Raw genomic sequence first — 16,260 nt, 5'->3', positions numbered from 1 at the left:
CCTGCAGCTAGGTTTGGGTGCCCCCATAGCAAGCTGCTTGCTGTGGGGGCACTTGACAGGAGGGAGGGGCCAGGAGCACAGAAGGGTGATGAGGGTCACATTGTGCAAACCCACTGCAACAGAGCAGATAAGTGTAACACATTTGTTATTTTTATAGAACAAAAAACGAGACTTTATAATCACTTAAAGGCTTGGTTCACATATATGCAAATTGGATGCTCTTTTAACCACATCCAATTCGCATTAAATGTGAATGGCTTTCAGTGCAGCTCACACGTGCGGGGTGGCTGCGGTGCCGTTTCAAAAAGGGTCTTGTGTTTTTTTGAGTCTGGTTCAGGTGTGATGTCAGGTAAAAATTTGTACTTGAATCGCAGCTGAACTGGTAAACAAACACATCGAACTGCCTCACTGAAATCATGGCTGCATACGTGTGAACCCGGCCTGTAAAAGCTTTTCCTGCTGCACATATTTGCTCTTGCTGGCTGGAGAGCACCAAGGTGGTGACTTTTAAAGACATGGGCCGCCGCAAGGTAAGTAGAAACTTTTTTTTCTTTTTTTACATATTTTGTTTACCAGTGACCCTGATGGCGTCTCTTTAAGGGGGAGTGCAATATTTTCTGTTAGTGTCTGAATGTGACTGTAGTGGAAAGGAAGCATCTCCAGATATTGTAGAAAGGGACATGATTTACATTGGAAAATCCCAGACTTTGCAGATTGTTTCACTTCAGTTGCTTTACAGACTGACAGTTGTGCCGTCGTCTTCTCATCCTGGACACATTCCTGGTCTTAATTTCAGGACACATCTGCTGCCCTGATCTTAAAGTGTTGCTAAACCCAGGACCCTGCATTCACTATATCTGGTCTCCCACAGTACACAGAACATGGAACTGTAATTATTCTAGTAAATATAAACAGCTAAATACCTTTTCTCATCAGCAGTATATAGCTATAGCAGTCTTGTGACTTCTATCAATGTCTGCTAAAAGCTTGTAGGAGGCGTTTTCATTTTACTCTGACTAGCCTGTAAGGCTGCAGAACCCCTGACCTTCTGGACAGTGCTGATTGGCCCTGTGCCAATCACATGACCCACCCCATTAAAAAAAACCTCTACCAATACACACCAAACCGAGCATGTGCAAAATGCCCCCAAGTCTCTCTTCTGTCAGGAGATGGATTGGGGACGGTGGAAAAGGGAAAGGATCAGAGAAGACAGGATCAAACGACCTTTTTACACAATGCGGAGGATTAACCCCTTTGGTTCCACGGTGAGTATAACAAGCATGCTTATACAGTCTGATTTTACTGTTGTGGGTTTTGTAACTCTCAGTTGATTCTTCCACTACAGATAAATAAACATCAGCAGGGTGGCTAAAAAGGCTGCCAGTGTGTACCTATGTAGTTGTTCTCTGTGTGTAAAAACCTTTTTATGCACCTCCCCTGCAGCCCCTCCTAAATGCATATCTGATCTCGATCCAACAGTGTGCACAAGAGCCAAGGCTCCCTCTCTCCTCATTGGCTCAGCTTCTTGCTGATGTCAATCAGAGCCAGTGATGAGGAGCGGGGGGGTGGGGCCGAGCCCCATTCTGTATGTCTTTGGACATGGGGGGGCTTGGGGGCGAGCATGCATGAGTATAGCGGTGAATAAAACTGACACCAAGCTACACTGGCCACACCATCCTCCTGATGCATGGTTCTCTACCTAGAATGGTACCTCTCACACAGCTCCACATCCCCAGTTCGGGAAGATACCACCACCAGAGAGGACAACGACTGAGGGCAGCCACAACAATCCACGGACAGAGCTCTGAGCCGCCATTGTCTGGACCAGTCACAGCTTGCAAAGCCAAAACCAGAGGCAGTGAGATGCATGTAGCCCAGTCGCCTGATGCCTCCTCTGGCTGCTGAGGCCAATCGCAGATGAGAATCCCACGATCTGTCCAATCAGCACTCGAAATACAGCAGTGGGTCTTGCTTGTGGGGGGGGGGGGGGGGGAGAATTAAAATTAGATGACCAATAGGATCGAAGAGGTAGTAGGAACTCGATGGGAGATTCAACACATGTGTCGTGGCCAATCATTTGGCAACTCCTGCGCTCTAGCAAGCTATGCTCACACCTGGTGCCAACAGTGAATGGGCTGACCCAGGCTCCAGGACGCAATGGCGACCTGGTGCCTGGGATTTGTCGAACCTTGATCTAAATCTAACCACTTATCCTTGCTGATGCGATAGCATTGCTCTTGGGTGATAGCACATTAGCTTGGATGGTCTTGTCCTGTGGTCCTCATCTACGTAAATTGAAGATTTGGTGTCTAAAGAATTATGTACCAGTGAACAAAACACAGCATTTCTATCTCGTGTACAATGGTTAGAATTCTTGGGTGATATATAGTGTTGTGCAAAAAGTCCTTTTTGGTTTTTCTTTTTAGTCCTCTAAATGTTGAATGAGTATTTCAGATGTACTATTCTCAGCCAGCAGGTGGCACTCATTGAAACTTTTCCCTAAACTGACATTTGATGCTTTTCACCAGAGAATAATTCCGTGCAAAATCTTTGCCAGTAGGAAATCAAATCTCACACACAGCTAAGTGAGGCGGAGGTCACACTTCCTCCCTCTTTTACGAGATATGGAAAATATAGATTTTACACAAAAAATGAAAGGGGGAGGGGGAAGAAATAAAAATTAGTATATAAACTTGACCAAAAGTACTTAACCTAAAAATGGACATGTTTTCTTTGCTCCATTGTGGCTGGAAGGTTTTACCACTTTCATGGCCGGGCATTTTTTTTCTTTTCTTTTTTTTGCGGTTTACTGTGGCAATTGGGTGGTCATGCAACAAAGTATGCAAATTTAATTTTTCACACAAAACATGCTTTTTTTGGTGGTATTTGATCACCACTGGGGATTTCTTTCATTATATAAACAAAAAAAATGAAATTTTTGGGAAAAATAAAATGCAATATTTTTTAGTTTCTGCTATAAAACACATCCAATAAAAAAGTTAATTCTAATTTTTTTCATAAATTTCGGCAAAAAAAGTATTCTGCTGCATGTAGCATCTACGAACGTGTGTGTGTGTGTATATATGTATATATGTATGTGTATGTGTGTGTATATATATATATATATATATATATATATATATATATATATATATATATATATATATATATAATATGTATATGTGTGTGTCATTCAATTTTTAGTTCTACTAATAATGGTGATGATTTGTGACTTATCGTGGGACTAATATTGCTGTGGAAACTGACTAAATGACACTGACATCACCAGTGACACTAATACAGTGATCGGTGCTAATATGCACTGTCCCTGAAATATATATATTATGATGTTCTAAATCTGTGTCTTTAGTGCAGATTCAAACCTTAAAGTGTTACTAAACCCCAAGTAATATGCAAATAGTTCACCCACTCCCCCGCAGTGCCCACAGCTTATAAATCTTCTTTTTACATTAAAGTACTCCTGCCACTATATACTTTTTTGGCTGATCTGTATACCACGGTCAAATGATAAACCTTAGGGTTACCCTGAGTGCTGAATGTTCAGGGAGGAGATTTCAACTACAGCCTGTGTCTTCATGCTGTTATTTGAGGCGGATCATCCATGACTCAAGATGTGATATCCCACCCACTGTTCTTTTTTTAGTTGCTGGTCATGGAGGAGGAGGGAGGGAGGGACTGGGCTGTCACTTAGGATCTGTATATACGCCCACTTGTGTGATGTCAATATCCTGTGACCTGGCTAGCTCTGAGAATACGGAAATGTTCTCTTCAGCAGTACTACCTTAGGTTCCACAGTGCGTATAACAAACATGCTTTACTGCCTATACAGACTGATTTTACTTTTGTAACCCTTTCACACCATAATATGTTATTAGCGTTCTACTCCAGAAGTATATAGTGAGTTTGTCAGTTCTAGAGAAATGCCTAAATGATGCATTACAATTTAACTGAGATCAGTGGTTCTCAGCTCCTGTCCTCAGGGCCCACTAACAGGCCAGGTTTTATGTATTACCTTGGAGAGATGCAGACTAGAATACTGCAATCACTGAGCAGCAAATGATATCACCTGTGATGTATTCCACTTATCTTGCAAGTCTGGCCTGTTAGTGGGTCCTGAGGACAGGAGTTGAGAACCCCCTGCATTCGATTTTGTTGACTAAAATGTACTGGAGATTTTAGTCCACTAAAATACGGATTACACCATTCAGATGACCAAGATAGGAATAAAACTAAAATGGCATTTTAGTAAAACGACTGACCAAAGCTAAATTGAAGTTTGATGTAAAAATGAACACTGCTTTCATTCACTCAGCCGGTCTCCGCCATAAATCATAGCGCATGACAGCACAGCTGGAACGATGTGCGCATGCACCCCCTACATGAAAAGGCTGCTCATTTATATACAGTGTATGTGATCCAGTGCAGAGGAGACTGTAGCAGTAAAACTATAAGAGGCGCTCTGGAACTGGTTGAATATGTTACCGAACATGGATTAATATACCTGTCCAACAAAACTACCTGCTAAATTTGGGAGACATCCAATGCAGGCCTGTGCAGAAATGCAAAGAGGAAATGTATGACTACAGGTCACCTCCCTCTGTTATGGAGCTGAGAGAGAGGTGTTTTATTCTGCTCTTGTCCTAAAGTGACAATATTGTCAATGGAGACACGGAGCCCTGCTTGGGATCGAGCATGAGTGCCCTCATAGCAAGCGGCTTGCTATGGGGACACCTGTAAGGGGGGTAAGAGCCAAGAGCGCTGGTGTGGGACCCCAGAACAATAGAATTGGGGCTGCACTGTGTAAAACCATTGAATAGAGCAGTTAAGTATAACTAACATCTTTATTTTAAAAATGGTGTCCTTTTACAATCACTTTAATGCTAGGTTCACACTTGTGCGGGACATTTGGTAAATCTCACCTGTGCCTGCAGCCAGACCATGCTGTTCCTTTGAAAACATGCCAGGCTGCCGCTCATTCCTAATGGCACCCCCATGTATATAAAACTGCCGTGCATTTTTTGGCTGCGGGAAATTGCATGGTGCTGAAGCAGCATGTGCTTTTCGCCTCTTACAGCATTTTAAAAATTATGCAGGGACTATTTTTTCCTGCATAAAATGCAGTCATAGCAGCCTATTCAATCAAATGGCCAAATGCTAGAAGATTGGGTTTTGGATTTCACATGACAGATGCACTCTTCTGTTTATTTGTACTTGCCAGTGGCTGTTTATTCAATATGTTTACTCTATATAGTATATCAAGATATATTGTCTGGCAGTGCTAATGTGTAGAATCTTTAAAGTTTTCTGGATAAAAAAAGGGCTGTCATGCCCTTGCAAACATGGCTTGCAGAGCCCCATAGATGTGAACCAGGCTTAAGTCTCTGATCCCTCCACAGTTCAGCTCCAATTACTTGCATGATCGTCAGCGCCTCCCTATTCTCTCCCCTAAACACACCATAAGACACAGCAGTATTTTTAAGAAACTTTACAAGTGACTTGATCCTCGCATTTCAATCAGTGCATATCTGTAAAAAATGGAAAGGAATTTAAATTTGAAAAGAAAATGGGGACATGGTATATGGAACAATAACAAAACTAAACAAACAAAAAAAAAACCTAGCGTGTGTGTGGCTTACAGCGGGTATTTGTCATGGGAAGAAGAACATGAACTGACAGTCATCATGGGTTTTTAGAGCAACCTGTGCAGGTTCCCAAGTTGCTCTGTTCCTGAATGAGCACACATTTGTATAAGCAGGAACAGGAAAACCAAAGATTTTGGAGATGTCTGAGTGCCATCTATTTAAAAGAAATAACCGATTGTTCACGTGTAACATGTTTCAACACATGCTGTGGAAACTGTAAGGCCCCTTCCACATGGGGCGGGCTCTGTTGGAGTCGGCCTGCTCAGCGTGAAATCTGTCCGCTGATCCTCTCTGGGCAGGCGGATGGCTTGCTGTGTCCTTGCTGATGTAGACCCGACACATCCACTCTTTGGTCAGTCAGATGTGAACGAACCGCCTGTCTTTTTACACCCAACTGCCACCCCACCCACCAGACAGGTAGGGTATGTATTTTTAGCGGACAGGATCAGATGTTGGCGGGTGTCAATGGACACATTTGTTTGACACCCTTGATTCCATACAGCAGACTGGAAGGTCCAATCGGGACCAGTCAATTTTTCAGGTGGACCCGATCGGTCTGCTAGTGTGAAAGGGGTAGTAAAAACAGAGCTGGTTGAAGTGTCGTTTATTGGTAAATCAGAGTGACAATAAAACAATATACTGATGCGTTTTGGCAATAGCCTTAGTCATAGCTGAGAGTGTGAAAAGGGGACTAAAGCTTGTTGGCTGTATTACACGGAGATAGCATTGAGAAATTGGAACACTTGTGTATGCTTTTTGGTATTTCACTTTTGTTGTTGTTCTGTATTTCTTCACTAAAACATGGGAAATGCAGCGTTAAATGTTGCTGGGTTTGAAAAATATGTAATCGCCCAATGTTGGTTACTGGGCAAAACTTTTCTACTCTTGACTGTTGTTCCTTCTAACACTATGTATTATGTGTACAGTAATTCCATACTGTGTATGAAGCATGCTTAACTCTCTCCTAACCAACCCTAGGTACATCGCTGGCGCCCGACTATGTTCTCAGGATGAAGCGCAGACTGGATGATCCAGAGGCAGCTGCCTACCCACCCCAGCCTCGCCGAATCACTGAACCATTTGCACACCAACACCGTGTACTTGCTCCTGCTCCTCCAGCTTATGAACCTCAGTCTGATAGCATGCAGCCCACAACGGGCATCCAATACTCCGTGACACCAGGTTACCAGGTTAGACAGTTTTTCTTTTTTGCCTTTATTTTTATTGTCTTATTTTTATTTTTTTTATTGTTGCCAAGTTATGTTAACATGCAGTTGTCCATTTTCCTAAAGGACTTTTGTATTCTTTATACATTAATAAAGTAAGTACTGTATATGCATTTTCCTTAATGTGGTAAGAACCAAATAATGCCTTATGTTTGCATTTTTGAGCTGTGTTCATTGGACTTTAAAGCAGAACTTAACTGTAAGAAACAAAATTGCAAGCAGACATGCTCTTTATTGTAGCAGGGACATGCTAGGGGACATAAAATAAAGCATTCAGTACCTGCCTGTACACAATTATCTTTTAGAATGTACGCAGTCGATCATGCATCACACAGTGTACTTTCTTGCCACACCTCTTTGCCGAATTGAATGAACTCCCGCATGCATGGAAGTTGGAATCATTCCAAAATGGCAAGAAACTGATAGAAGACCGGGTCCAGATGTCTGTGCTGGCGAGGAACATGAGAGGAGCCAATTTAGTTTCACTTCAATTGTATCACTAGGTTACATACACCTCTATTCTATTCTATTCTATTCTATTCTATTCTATACATGCCAAAACTTCATTTTGCTTTCTCTGTTAACGTGCATCCTTTTTTTTCCTCTCAGGTGTCAGCAGTGCCTCAAAGCTCCGGTAGCCATGGGCAAGCAGCTCTTGCAGCAGTACATGGAGCCCACCACCACAACGCACCTGTGCCAGGCCATGGAGGTCCTGGGGTGCAGAGTCATGCACATTCAACACCTCCAGCTGCACCTGCTCAGGGGCAACAATTTCAGCGATTGAAGGTAAGAGGAATTTTACAGTCCTTTTGATTTTTGTTCCCTGTATGTTGCCGTGTTCACAATGGAAAAGCCAGGATCAGGCAGTATTATTGCATTGAATACTGTTTGCATTTGCTCAGTATTTTAAATGTGTGTCGGGTTTATTTTGGCAGGTTTGGATGCCCACCAAACGAGCTCTCTTATGAATATCGCAGTTTACTTGTGATTTCTGTTTTTCGTGTTTGTTTTTGGGCAGCTTTAATACAGTCTTTGTTCTTGCTCTCAGGTGGAGGATGCACTTTCTTATCTTGATCAGGTGAAACTGCAGTTTGGCAGCCAGCCCCAGGTGTACAATGATTTCCTTGACATTATGAAGGAGTTCAAATCCCAAAGGTGAGTGAGTGCTTGCCGTCTATTACTTCTGTGAACAATTTGGATCTGTCTTTGGGGTCATTTATGCTCCATAAACACTTACAATTTATATTTAAAGCTGGCCATTCAACTTACAATCTGATTGCATCAGTCTGTTTTAGATTGACCAATTGATTATTGGTAGATTGTCTCAATTTAAAGGCTACATTAACCTACATTTTACAGAAATTGTATTGGATTGTAAGGTGTACGGCCAGCTTATTATGCATGTAATTATGTTAGATATCTTGGTTATATTATTCTTTTTTTTTTTTTTATAACTATGGTTGGACCAATTCCAGTATCGGTGCCTATACTAGGCATTTGCACGTGTACTCCTACTTGTGCAAATGCTCCGATACCTTTTTGTGGTGTGATTTGAGCCCATACAAATGCGGAGCGATTCCTGTCCGAATAACATGCAGTTTCCCCCCACCTCTCCTGTATGAACCCAGGCTTGTCATAGTCTGTGGCCTGGGTTCACACAATAGTGGTGTGGGAAACCGCATGCAATTCGGGCATGAATCAAACCGCATTCCTGTTCAAATTGCAAGCGATTCCCTGCAGTGCGATTTGAGCCCATTCAATTTGTATGGGCTCAAATCACACTGCTAAAGGAATTGATATCGATGAGTGCTTGAGCACAAGAGTCGGTACTGGCCAATTAATTTCTTTTTTTTTTTTTTTTTTTTTTTTTTTTTTTTTATATATCTGTGCTTCCCTAATTTATAACTGGAACAAATGTAAAAACTGAACTTGATTGAGGTACAAACAGAAAAACTAAACTCATAATTTTAATTTTATTTTACTTCTAATTGTAGCATTGACACTCCAGGGGTCATCAGTCGGGTTTCTCAGCTCTTCAAAGGTCATCCCGACCTCATCATGGGTTTTAATACCTTTCTACCACCAGGATATAAAATTGAAGTGCAAACAAATGACCTGGTAAATGTCACCACACCTGGACAGGTCCATCAAATCACCACTCATGGGTTGCAGCCTCCTGTCCCAACAGTTCCCCCACCTTCACAACCGTCCACTCAGGCAGCTCCTCCTCCAGTTCACCCAACTCCACCGCCAGCTCCGGCCAAGATCAACAAGGTAAGCAGAAAAAATCTTTGTAATGGACGCCTGTTAAATCTGACATTAAATAAGCAGTAAAGTACATGTCGTGTTTTTATTTTTTAACCAAATGGCAAGACCAGTTTTCCTTGTTTTTAATTTTTAGAATGAGATGTCATTCTTTTTGTATGTTTCAGTATTGGACCTGTACATTTAGGTTTAGTTAATAGCCAATAAGCATTTTTTGTTTTGTTAACCTGTAACACACTTTCCAATGGATATAATGCTGAGGTGCAAACAAATGACCTAGTAAATGTCACAACACTTGGACAGGTCCATCAAATCCCAACCCATGAGCTGCAATCCCCTGTCAATAAGGTTCCTCCACCTTCACAACTGAACACTCAGACAGCCCCTTCACCAGCCCCAGCAAAGATCAATAAGGTAAGAAAAAGGTGCAAGATAGGTGGGTGAAAAATATTAAGTGCCACTTGATTTGATTTTTTTTTAAAGGCACATTGGTCTATTTAATAATTCTGTTGACCATTTCTTATTCATATGTGAATTTTTGGGAGATTACTGTGTATTTAATGGTTTAGGTTCTGACACATTAGATATCGGTGCACACTGCAGAAATTGTCAACTACTGGGTGCATGTAAACATTTCCCAGCACGGTGGTGGGTTTTTCATCTTTGTTCTTTAATCTGGAGATTGAACATTTTGTCATTTCTTAATGCATTCATTCCCAATCTGTTCATTTCCCAATATTGTATGATCATGTATAGTTACTACAAAATGTCTATTTTAAATTACTATGTTCAATCTCCTGCTATAAATATTGTTATGTGCAAACATTTTCTCTTTGTAACAAGTCTCGTGGCTTACTCCATAAATAACCATCTTTTTATTTTCAGCCCGTGCCTTCTCAGGCACATACACCAACCAGCCAACAGAGCACACCAATCCAGTACCCATCTCCCCGTTCTCCACCAGCACAGCCACATACACCAGGACCACTGGCACATGCCACACCCACAGCAACTGCAGCCACACCTACAATGCAAAACAACCAGCCTGTTGAATTCAATCATGCCATTAATTATGTGAACAAAATAAAGAATCGTTTTCAAGGCCAGCCTGACATTTACAAGGCTTTCTTGGAGATCCTGCATACCTACCAGGTAGGTAGTGTTGGTCTATATGCTTATTCTTCTATGACTATCACATAAGGCAAAAAAGACACGGGTCCTTCCCGTTTAACCACTTAAGGACCGGGCCTATTCTGACACTTCTTGTTTACAAGCAAAAATCACTTATTAAAAAACAAAAACAAAAAAAACACACAATATATAACAATTTTTTTTTGTAAAATTTGAAAGGTTATACCAAGTTAATGCCTAACATGTCATGCTTTAACCACTACACGTGAAACTACGTACCTGTATGTCGTTTTGAGGAAGTGGTTGTACCGGTGTGGCGCTTGCAGCTGCAGGCTTCACCCAAGTACCATTTCTTTAGAGCTGGCGGTTGGCTTTCTAATGATAGCAGCTGCTCGGCTGTTATCATAAGGAGCGGGAGGGGACGTCTCCCTCCTGCCGTTCTGCCCAGGTTTTTCATCCCACCGAGAGATCTGAGTGACCAGCCAGCATCTCCACTGGCTTGTCGGAGTCCCGAAAAAAGCTGGAATCGGCTTCGATCAGGACTTCACTGTAGTAACCCGCAAGCAACGTCATAAGGTCCCTTCCGGTTGCTGCCAATGGTGCCGTGTTAAAAAATCCCTAGTATTCCAAAACGCAGATCCCTCCATAGAGAGTACCTGTCACTGCCTATTGCTGTCGCAAGGGATGTTTACATTCCTTGTGACAGCAATAAAAGTGATCAGGTTTTTTTTTTTTTTTTACTTCTGCGCAAATAACGTGTGACATAAAATATTGCAACACCTGCCGTTTTTATTCTCCAGAGCAGTGGTCATCAACCCTGTCCTCAGGGCCCACTAACAGACCAGGTTTGCAAGATAACTAAAATACATCACAGGTGATATAATTTGCTGCTCAGTGATTGCAGTATTCTAGTCTGCATCTCTCCAAGGTAATACATAAACCTGGCCTGTTAGTGGGCCCTGAGGACAGGGTTGATGACCACTGCTCCAGAGTCTTTTCTAAAAATTGTGTACATGTGGGGGGTTCTAGCAAAAAAACACCCGAGTGGTTAAAATTCTGCATTCTCGTGGACTAGCGCCAAACTACGTTAATATCCATAGGTGACTATTTAATGTTATTTACAGGTTACCTGTTTAGAGTTAGGAGGTTTGGTGCTAGAATGATTGCTCTCGCTATAACGTTTGTGGCGATACCTCTCATGTGAGGTGCGAACTCTGTTTACATATGTGGGCGTGGCTTGCGTATGCGAGCACGGGGGGGGGTTCTTTCAAAAAAAAATTTTTTTTTACACTAGCCCTTTAAAAAAAATAAAAATATCGCTTTTATTGCCATCACAAGAAATGAAAGTCCTCTTTATGGAGAGATCTGGGATCAAAAAGACCCCACATCTCTCCTCTATAATAAAAAGCATCAGAAAAAAAACAAAAACACATTGACCTATTGCTTTCCAGTGAAAAAAAAAAAAAAGTCTTCTTTACATCAGCTGTGAACGGGAAGTGACGTCTTGACGACGCTCCCGGCCTCCTAGATCATAAAGATGAGTGGAGGCCATCTTTCCTCTGCTAATCATCTCTATGGCCAACTGCTGGATCAGTTCCCGGGCTTCTCGATGAGCCAGGTAAGCCAGACTACCACTGGAAAGTGGCAGGGTTTTGGGGTGGGGCCGGGAATCGGCTGCTGAATCGGAAAGAGCAGCGCCCCCCCCCCCCCCCCCCCCATCATACAATCGTGTGGCGTGTTTTCCCAGTTAGCCAGTCGGCAAGTGGTATCTATGTGTGAATGTTTTCGTGTCTTAAGAATTCCCATAGCCTTTATCTAATGCTCACTGATGGTACGTTCACAGTACTCTTAATGTGTACCCTCACTATTTCAGCACAGTCTCACTTCATGACAAGGCAAAATACCTTGTCTCCCTATGTGCCCGGTTCACACCACTACATTGCTGTAGTGTGCCCTGAAAATGCTTGCAGTGTGTGTGTTTTTTATTTTTTATTTTTATTACAGTGCGCACTGCCTCACACCGTGTGGCTAGCACTTGAACTTTGAGATTGCATTTTTTTTATTTAACTTGAAGTTTATTTTATTTTTGTGACGGGTGCTCTCTCCCATTTACACAGTGCTCACCTAGGTGGGACACGTCAGCTTGGCCCAGCCCTACTCCCCAAGCCCCCCCCCTTTCTGGATCTCTTGGCAGGTATCACTTTAAGCAAGTTATCTGGTAGAGGCAGTACACTAGGATACAGTTTTTTTGGTTGCGATTGTATCTCCTGCAGAATAAATATGGTGAAATTCTAATGTAGGGCTAGGGCAATGGGAGATTTATGGGAGTGATTTTGCAGAAGTACCCCGTAACCCAGTGCACCTGGAGATATACTCAATGGTCAGCCCCTTTTTTTTTGCCCTAGGTCCCAAGGCTGAGGGGAATTTGCATATGAGTTAACTTGTTTCATACATAAATGCACTCCATGCATTTTGGAAACTTTAGACAGATCACATATTCTAGCCTTCATCATATTTATTGTTTGTTTTTCTTTTGGAGAGTGTTTGTTTATTTTCTGCATTGGAAAGCTAGGTATCATCTGCTTAATATTGGTTGGATTTTAAATGTTGGCTGCTGTCATGGTTTTCTGCTTTATGTTCTAGAAGGAGCAGCGTAACGCTAAGGAAGCAGGAGGGAATTATACCCCAGCCCTCACTGAGCAAGAGGTCTATGCCCAGGTTGCTCGGCTTTTCAAGAACCAGGAAGACTTGTTGTCGGAATTTGGACAGTTCTTGCCAGATGCCAACAGTTCTGTGGTAAGATGTGGTTTGCTTTAGGCCTCATGCACACTGGACCTTATAAAAAAAAAAAAAAAAGGCAGCGATGTTGGCTGTAGAGAGGTTTTTCAGCGTTTTTTTTGTAGTAGCGTTTTTTGGCCTTCGGTTAGAACGTTTTTACAGCTGAAAAACTCCTCTCAAAACCCACTAATTCTGGGGGGTTTTTCCAGCTAGAAAATGGCCCCACCAAAAACTGCTAATGGCCTATGTGTGCATTGACACATAAGACAACATGCTGGGGAGTTTACTGGCTACAGAGAAAAATGTCTGAAGCCAAAAAACAGCAGTTGTAAAAAAAAAAGTCCAGTTGTGCACGTGGCCTTTGTAATGAAGTTGATACATGTATTTTAAAGATTGCTACTGAGCTGGGTGTGGTTGCGCTTCGCTATTTTTTTTTTTTGGTTTTAAAGATGGCTTACGTAATCGATGTCAACCTCCATTATGTTCACTGGTCCCCTGCAAAGCACATATCGAAATAAGTGGTTTATATATACAGTGTTTCTGCCTGGCTTAGATGCATTGCACAGTGCTTCCAGTCCAACACTTTTTTTGGCATGTTAAGGGAGAGGGGAAAACATGGTGGGGGGGGACTAATGCATGAAGAATGAATCGCAAGACTAACTGAACTGCTAACATGTACAGTATGTATTTAATTTTGGAGCATTGCTAAAAATATATAAAAAAAAATTTTTTTTTTGTATTTTACATATTCGTCAGCAGAGAAACATCTCACGATTCATACTGCCATATATGTGGCAGCAGCACTTTTTTGTGCTTCCTTATTTTCTCTAGACATTTAGTAACTTATTACTATTGATGGTGCAGTTACAAAACCATGTGAAATAAGATGATTTGAAGAGCTTAGATCTTTCTGCACTTATTTAACTTAGAAGCAGAATACTTCTAAACATGCTGGGGAAAAAAAAAATCTGCTCTTAAAGCGGAGGTCCACCCTAAAGTGGACCTTCCGCTCATCGGAACCCTCCCCCCCCCCTCCGGCGCCACAATTGGCACCTTTCAGGGGGGAGGGGGGTGCAGATAGCTGTACAGTACAGGTATCTGCACCCACTTCCGGGATAGCTCTCTGCGGAAAGGGACGTAGATTACGCCCCTTTCCGCAAGTGCCCGCCCCTTTCTGCAAGTGCCCCGCTGCCTGCTGGGAAACACACAGATCCCAGAGGCTGCGGGGACCGTCCTTATTGTGCAGCGCGACTCGCGCATGCACAGTAGGGAACCGGGAAATGAAGCCGAAAGGCTCCATTTCCTGATTCCCATACCCAAGATGGCGGCGGCAGCACCCGAAAGATGATCTAGAGATCGGCTTCGGGTGCCAACATCGCGGGCGCGCTGGACAGGTAAGTGTCACTATTTCAAAAGTCAGCAGCTGCAGTATTTGTAGCTGCTGGCTTTAAAAAAAAAAAAAACGCGGAGTCCTGGCGGACTCCCGCTTTAAGGGCATATAGTTTCAGCCTTTGGCACTGACACCCTGAATGGGAGTTGCTTTTAGGGAAAACAAATTAGTACAGAACTGTAAAAAGTTGATGGTTTTTCTCAATTAAAAGAAAAAAGTTTGCCCAATGCAAGCAATTCTATTGGACTTTACACTCCTGTATGAAAATGTGGGCTCTTTCTATGCTTTGTTTAAATTGTGTTTTTATTTTAATATCTAGCTGTTGAGTAAAACCACAGCAGAAAAGGTGGAATCTGTGAGGAATGACCATGGTGGTACTGTGAAAAAGCCTCAGATGAACAACAAACAGCAGAGACCCAACCAAAATGGCTGTCAGATACGTCGGCACTCTGGTTCCGGGGTCACACCTCCTGTAAAGGTGAGCAAGGAATATTAGGATGCTGCCAATTTTTGGTTAAAATGTTCTATATTTAACACAGAATTTATACTTCAGTTGTAAGTGAATGTTGCAGTTAAGTTGAGTTAAATCGCTTACCTGTATTTGATGAATCGCATGAACTGGCATTGCTGTATTGAAGAAAATCAATCGCGCAATTTACTGTGAGAATTATAATTACTCACCTCATAGCAGGATAAAATCAGCAGTTATCCCCTCTGGGGAAATGTCACTTTGCAAATTTTATGGATCACAGACCTCCTTAGATGAATGGCTCCTCAATAGGGTTCCAAAAACCCGGATAGTCTTCCCCAATGAATGTCCTATGTAAAAGAAAAATAACATCTAGTGCTCTCCATTTCCAAAGGATTTAATAGTAAAAAAGTAAATGAATACACTTACAAGTGAAGCACAATCAGTTTGTGCAAACTGCAAGGCATGGCAAACATCCAGTTTTAGCGATGACGTGATGTCAATGCTTGAGCTCCTTCCGCCTAGACGTGTGTCGTCAGGGTGTTGACTTCCTCAGTAAGGGGAATACATTAAGATTAAAAAAAAACTTCTGCCTTTACAACCACTTTAACACTTTTTTTTTTCTTCTTCTTCTTGATTCATTCCTTGACTTGCAGTCTTGCACTGATGAGATTTGGCACACTGAAATGCTCACTGTTTTGGAGAGTAGCGCAAGTTTTTTACATGTACGTTACATGTTGAAATATTCATGCAATATGTTTTATATTGACTTGACAGTGTTAATTATTATTGTGTATATAAAACAAATTTAGTTGATTTAACCACTGTATATATGTATGTGTGTGTGTGTGTGTGTGTGTGTATATATATATATATATATATATATATATATATAATTTTTTTTTTTTTACACACTGCCCCCCTCCCGCCACTTTCCGGTTTTACCTGCTTACCGGAAAAGTCGGTATCAGCAAAGGATGCGACCTTCTGGACAGGAAGCAGAGTGAGGGCAAGATGGCCCCCACACGCGACTATCCCCTTGGAGTAACGTCAAACGTAACTTCTGGCCTTAACCTCCCTGGCGGTATGATTCAGTCTGGAATTAGGTGCTGAAAGCGGTACAATTATTTTGCACGGAAATCTGGCTTTTATTTTGTAGTCCTGTAATTCTTAGGAATAACGCTCTTAAATCTGTTCAAACCAGAGTCTAACAGACATCCCGGGTATGATAAAGTTTATAATATAATAAAGGATAATAAAAATTATTCAATAATGTAATAAAATCCTAAAACACTGAAAAATTGACACTTTTTGGTTGCTATGGACAATCGCCAAATT

General features: G+C 41.9%; 1 protein-coding gene across 7 annotated transcripts in view; it reads left to right on the top strand.

The window, feature by feature from the left end:
• The window catches only part of SIN3A (SIN3 transcription regulator family member A), a 94,766-nt gene that overhangs the window by 14,380 nt on the left and 64,126 nt on the right, over window positions 1–16,260 (top strand). For 6 of the 7 annotated variants that reach the window (XM_077468786.1, XM_077468783.1, XM_077468790.1 and 3 more), the window contains exons 2-9: window positions 6,642–6,853; window positions 7,499–7,675; window positions 7,938–8,044; window positions 8,884–9,163; window positions 9,458–9,568; window positions 10,040–10,306; window positions 12,929–13,081; window positions 14,773–14,931. In XM_077468786.1, coding sequence (XP_077324912.1) covers window positions 6,674–6,853; window positions 7,499–7,675; window positions 7,938–8,044; window positions 8,884–9,163; window positions 9,458–9,568; window positions 10,040–10,306; window positions 12,929–13,081; window positions 14,773–14,931 — 1,434 coding nt within the window. In that variant the 5' untranslated portion in view covers window positions 6,642–6,673. The remainder of the gene's footprint in view (window positions 1–6,641; window positions 6,854–7,498; window positions 7,676–7,937; window positions 8,045–8,883; window positions 9,164–9,457; window positions 9,569–10,039; window positions 10,307–12,928; window positions 13,082–14,772; window positions 14,932–16,260) is intronic. The other variant, XM_077468784.1, reaches the window with a different exon arrangement.

The sequence above is a fragment of the Lithobates pipiens genome, unplaced genomic scaffold (assembly GCF_037356315.1).
Source record: "Lithobates pipiens isolate NorthernLeopardFrog02 unplaced genomic scaffold, aLitPip1_a1.2 Scaffold_8, whole genome shotgun sequence".
In the NCBI taxonomy this organism is placed as follows: Eukaryota; Metazoa; Chordata; class Amphibia; order Anura; family Ranidae; genus Lithobates; species Lithobates pipiens.
This window is presented reverse-complemented; position numbering and strand designations above follow the sequence as displayed.